Consider the following 6,000-nt stretch of genomic DNA (forward strand, 5'->3'; position numbering starts at 1 on the left):
GACAGATAGCAAGAAATTCACTTTGCATCTGTGATACACTCATTCTATGGAGAAACATGTAATTCCGTTTACCAGGAAAAACAGTAGATTATCTTCACCTTTAAATAAAGCAACTTTAAATAGCATTAGGGGGAAAGAAAAAAAAAAAAAACACGACAAAACAAAACAAACAAACAAAAAAACTAGAAACATTTTCCTTCAGGCAAGATAGATTATGCTGCAATCTGATCAACAGTTAAAGGATGCCTAGATAATAACAATTTTTCATTAGACAGAGGTTTTCTATTTTATTCAGTTGCACAGGTACATCAATTTGTCTGTTCTTTTTGGTAGCCACTGTGCAACCCCTCGGTTAATTGTTGCTAATGCTTTGCAGAGTGTACTACAGTAATTGTTTTTATTAGTGTAATTAGTTTGCTAAATATAAGCCAACAATGCATGGTCTCAGCATTTAACTTCTCTTTGTGTATATTTTTTGTAACACTGAAAAATAGAGTTAAACCCAGAGGTCTGAGCTCCATCAGACTAGGGACCATGTGAGTACAGGATTCACTGTCCAGATGCAGATCTCTGAAGGCAGTTGTAAGGAAAACCAGTTTCAAAACCAATAAGATTCTTAGGGTTTAAACCCTACATTACGTAACTTGAGGTAGGTTTGAACAGTACTGAGCTCACCTGAGATTTGTCATCAAACGAGATAAGACCAAGTGTAAAAATATATTTTTTTTAAAATTTAAATTTACCTGTCATTAGCAATGTGTAATTTCAGTACGAAGTATAATCAAATGAGAGTCATTAATTTTATTTTGTTTTATTTCAGTTCAGTTCAGTTGGGTTTAATTCCTGGTTCTAGCCTAATTTGGGGCTGAACTTGCAGCAGAGTGTATAGCTGTTCTTGATGTCAGACACAACCTACACAAAGTAATAAATTAGCATATTACTCTGAAAACAAAAATAGTTCTATTTTCAGAAGCCTTAGAAAAGATACCTCATTCTAGGGAATCTATAAGCTATACTTATAGCACAGAAATTCGCAGCAAGATTTACATATAACTTTGTACATTTTAAGTAATCACCACTATTACCTGTTTTTTCTGAACAGGTAATAGTGGTGGGTTATGCCCCTATAAAATAGTGTCAGAGATTTTTATTTATTTATTTATTTTTCTGGGACTGATCTTGAAATGCGAGGACCCTTAATTAACAATTCTTAAACCATTTTTCGTGTACATGTCATTACTCTGAATGTGGTGGGTATCAGACTTGGATGTGCTGTGTTTATCTTCTATTACCAATTCTTGTGAAATTTCTGCTACACTGAATAGTCCAAATAACAGGATGTTGGCTGTCCTCCTGAATGGTCTGCCATCTTGGAACACAGAACTGCAGAGACAAGCCTGGCAACCCAAAGCAAATGTTCTATAAACACGAGCATCAAAAGAACATCTACTGTTGGTGTCTTCTTCCTCATTCCTTCTTGCCTACACATGCAATCACCACCCTCAGCCCCCTGTAATGAGCATGCAATTTTCAATGCAAAGACCTTCATACACACAGTATGAAGTGTCACAGTAAGAGAGCAGAAGAGGGTGGGAAACAAGGTCAAAATGCCCAGGGGATCTCCAGAAGTGAACATGTCAAGGGCAAAAAGAAATCTTATAACATTTCTGTAGCTTGGTTCTTTAGGAATTTTTCCAAACTTGAATTATTTAATATTGAACAAGATGAAGAATCTTAAGGCTTTAATCCAAAAGAGGTTTCCCACTCAGAAACTTAATTCCAGCTGTTACTATGTTACTATGACTTAAAAAGAGAATGAGGAGGGAGAAGAAGGGGAAAAAACACAGGTTATTGTTAATACATCATCCCATATGTCACTTATCTATCAAACTCTAAATTGAAGATCAAACTTTTTTGAATCTCCCATCCTTATTCTACTCTGACACTGTTTTGTGGCTAAATTCATGATTTCCTGGACAGCTGAATCTAGGTCATTAGAGAAAAGCAGAGCTCATCTTCGAGAATGAAAGTAGTCATTCAGGCCTTTTTCTGCATTTAATCCAATGTAAATTAATCCTGACTATACATCAGTTAGAATGAGTTCATAATTTATGGAATTACATCAGTTTTCTCTTATCTCTATCAGAATTCTATCAGCTGCACTATCTTTCAGGATTCTACTGAATTATTTCATGCCCAGTCCACACTGGAAGTTCATAGTCAATAAATGATGAACAGCCCACCTCCTTTCTTCTAGACTCTCAATTCTCAGTTGCCGTTTTTTTCCCCCAGAAGTTTCACTTTTGTGAAAACAACTGAAGGTTTTCATTAATTGCCATTGGATGTCATGGCTATCCATTTCATCCTATTTTTATTTCTCTAGATCACACATATACCCAATTCTTCTTGAATAATTACGTGGCCCTCAGCTTTGGAGATCTATCATTACCTTTGAAGGTTTCAAGGTTTTATTTTCATTAAATCAACACCTAATATTTTTTTGAACAAGGAGATTTGAATAAACTTAATTTGTGCTTCACAACACTTATCTAATAGTAAATGGTAACTCTAAAATTTCCTCAATGTATATACAAAATTTGGCTTTTGTGATTCAGTTATACTATTAATATGGTATAGATTGTAATATCTTTTGCTTTGGTGAATGAGTCTTCAAAATGACATTGTTCTTTCAATAATATGTTTGGACAAAATTGCTGCCATCTTTTGGATGCACTAAGAGAAAAAAAAAAAAAAAAGAAAGGAAAAAAAATGACATTTTACTGAAAGTTCCAGCTGACACATCCTGGATACCTGACATACTGGAAAGTTACTCCAAGATAACCAATATTTTCTTCTTTTCAATTTTATATAGTGATCATAACATAACATCTGTGCAAGAATTGCTTGCTTGGTTAAGCAATACTGATGAGAAATAGCTTTCACTGAAAGATGTGCCACTGAAGTTGAAGTCAAACGTAACAAGAAAACAGAGATTGCGGACACAGAGAGGAAATTATATCCACTCCCAATATTTAATTTTTTGCATCTGTACCTTGTCTTGTTGTCTGAATGTAAAATAAAACTTCTTTGGTCTAAACAATTATTACAGTTTAGTGTGACAGCTTTTATACCCTGAAATTTCTTTCGAATTTAGCCTGGATATGTTATATTATCCTATTTTTTGTTGTTTGTTTTCTTCTTCTCTGTTTCTTTTGAATTTACAGAAGATGTAATCAAATTCTTGTTGTATGGCTATCTCAAAACACTGGCTTCTGAGGCAAACACTGCACGTTCAGCAAAGTCTTTTTAAGAAAAGAGAATGTGTCAGTGAGAATAAATCAAAGATGATAAGATCTGGGAAAAAGAAAACACTGTCTGGAGAAAATAATGACTCCTCTGAATAGATACTATTGTCAGACACTAGCATATCTTGCCAGCACTGGACAGTGATATTAAAATATGCTTCAAATCTACCTTATCGCCTGGAGTGAGACTCAGACACACATTCTGTAACTGTCCGGACAGGAGAGAAGACTAAGACCAGCTGAGCCATAAAGACACTCAGAAAAAAAGTCAAAAGAAGATGTGGTGAAGAAAACAGAGTCACTGTAGGCATCCTCCACACTTTGCACTGTACAGATGACTTTGCAGCTAGTTTCATTTCTGCTTGGGCGCAAGGACTGGCAGGCCTGCAAGTTATGTCCACACTAACCAGCAAAACATCACCCCCCACCAAGTGTTAGAGTGACATGACCACTTGCTCTTAAACTCACAGCAGCAAGCTCACCACTCTCTCCTCATATACAACGGAGCCAAGATCAGTTTTACAAAAATATCCAATTATAAAGTCTTATAGTATTTCAGTCTGTAATAAATTAAGCTGACTCATTGCCCCAATCATGAATTATAGTCTTTTATGCAAGAGAAAGAGGAATGAAAGCCCTCATTAAACAACGTTCTTGTTCTGTAAACTTTACACTCCCCGTTCACCCCTTCTCCCCAAAAATGCTATTGCTCAAACTTACCGCTTTTGCCAACTCCCCCTGCTCCTAGCATCACCACCTTGTACTCTCTGGAGCCTGCTGAAGAATTGCTGGAGGTGCTGATCATTTCATTTTCTAGCTCCATCTTGCACGAGGCAGAAAAAGGGAGCAAAAGGGAAGAAAAAGCAACTGACAGGTGCTTTCCCTGATCTTAAACAACTATAAAAGCTGTGTTAGGAAAAGAAAAAAAAAAAGCAGAAAGGAAAGGTATAATGCAAGAGGTACGATTTATCAGCCTCACACTCGCTGCTGTGCCTGTGTTAGCTGGAGAAGGTCTCATAGCAACCACTTTAACAGCTTCCAATAAAAATCTTTCTCTGCCCCCTCCCAGCTCGGTATCATTCTCTGTGTTTCTTTTCCTGGACAGAAGCAGTTTTGTGAGGCTCAAGAGCCCTGGTACCTCTGGGTGTTGCTGTGTTGTTGGAATCAAATTAAGCAGAGCCTCCAGAAAAAGAAAATGGATCACATTTCTTAATTATGATCCTTGTTATTCTATGTAGCACTTGCTTGAATCTTAAACAATAATAAAACAGATCAGAGAACCTCCTTGCCACCTTGGAGTTAAATACTAATCCTACGTTCACCAAGTTTGCTTGATTTACATTTAATACTATTAAAAGTGAAACAAGCAACAACTTTTAAATCTTTGTTCTTCATGATGCTTATTGCAAAGGACAGAAGTTTTCTAAGGTTAGGTTTGCCCACAGATCAATTCTCTTTTAGTTCAGTTTGCATCAATTATTTACAGGAATAAACTTTTTGAAAAAAGGTTTGTATTTTTCTTTTTTCCCCCACAAAATTTCAGAAAAAGATTGGGACTGAAGGGAGGGGGAAAGATCCAGAACATATCCATGTAAGCAAAGAATAAAACCAAACTGTTATAAGCATTTCATACTAACTTCAAGTGGTTTATCTGTTCAGATCAAATAAATAAGAAAAGAAGAAAGCAAAACCTTTGTGAATGACATCCAGCCTGAAAATCTCCCATTAGAATTATTCAGTGAAAACTTATAAAAAAACCCTGCAGCTCTTCATTTCTGATGATATCCTTAATAGATCTAGTATATATAAAGAATGTGATAAGTAATAAGACACTTTCCCAGCTTTAACTGTTATACAAAATTTTTGAGGACCAAAACCAGATGAAATTATTGAGACAGGGAAATAGAAGCAGGGGAAGCAACTAGTAAAGTATCTCCAATTATTTCACAGTGAGTAAATGTTCAACATTACACAGGAATATAGAATTAAAAGTTGAAATCAAAAGGAAAAAAAAATCATAGCCTGATTAAGGACATGATTTAAAGAAAGTTAGGAAGGAGGCGAAAAAGTATACAAGGGTATATGTATGCAAGATAATTTAATGGACTAAGAAAATACATGATTAAAGAGAAGAGACACATAGGTATGATAATAGAACTATAATTAGAATGGAGAAGGTGAACAGGACATGAATATTCATTTTGCCTCTTAACACAAAAATTATGAAACCTCAGATGAAACAGACAGGAGCTGGGTTCAAAACCAAAGTACTCACAAGAGTCACGCTGACTTAAGGAACTTCTCTCCACTTGATGTATTGGGCAGTAAAAATGCACTTGTAATGAAAGAGAATTTAAATACAAAGTAATACAAAATCCATTGTGGACTATTAAACTGATTAAGAAATACTTAAGGCTCACACCAACAGATCCCGGGAAAACACTGAAGAATCAAAGTATGATGGTCTGTTTTCAACTACATAGAAAAAGCAGAAGGAGAGCCACTGTGTTCTGAGAACTTCAAAATAAGGATCTGCTACTGTTGTCATGCAGGATTTCTGTAATAACTATGCTGTGAGCAGCTTTGTACTGTCAGGGCTGGGTGGCTGTATTGATGCCTGGATGCAAACTTCAGAATTCAGAGGGATTTGGTCTTTAGAGCATAAAACAGTACTTAAACAGGAAATTCTGAACGT

General features: G+C 35.7%; 1 protein-coding gene across 1 annotated transcript in view; it reads right to left on the reverse strand.

Moving 5' to 3' along the window:
* Positions 1–4,372, reverse strand: part of RIT2 (Ras like without CAAX 2) — a 197,813-nt gene extending 193,441 nt beyond the window's left edge. The window contains exon 1 of the mRNA XM_063321072.1: positions 4,026–4,372. Coding sequence (XP_063177142.1) covers positions 4,026–4,128 — 103 coding nt within the window. The 5' untranslated portion in view covers positions 4,129–4,372. The remainder of the gene's footprint in view (positions 1–4,025) is intronic.
* Positions 4,373–6,000: the final 1,628 nt, after the last annotated feature.

Source organism: Chroicocephalus ridibundus, chromosome Z (assembly GCF_963924245.1).
Source record: "Chroicocephalus ridibundus chromosome Z, bChrRid1.1, whole genome shotgun sequence".
NCBI lineage: Eukaryota > Metazoa > Chordata > Aves > Charadriiformes > Laridae > Chroicocephalus > Chroicocephalus ridibundus.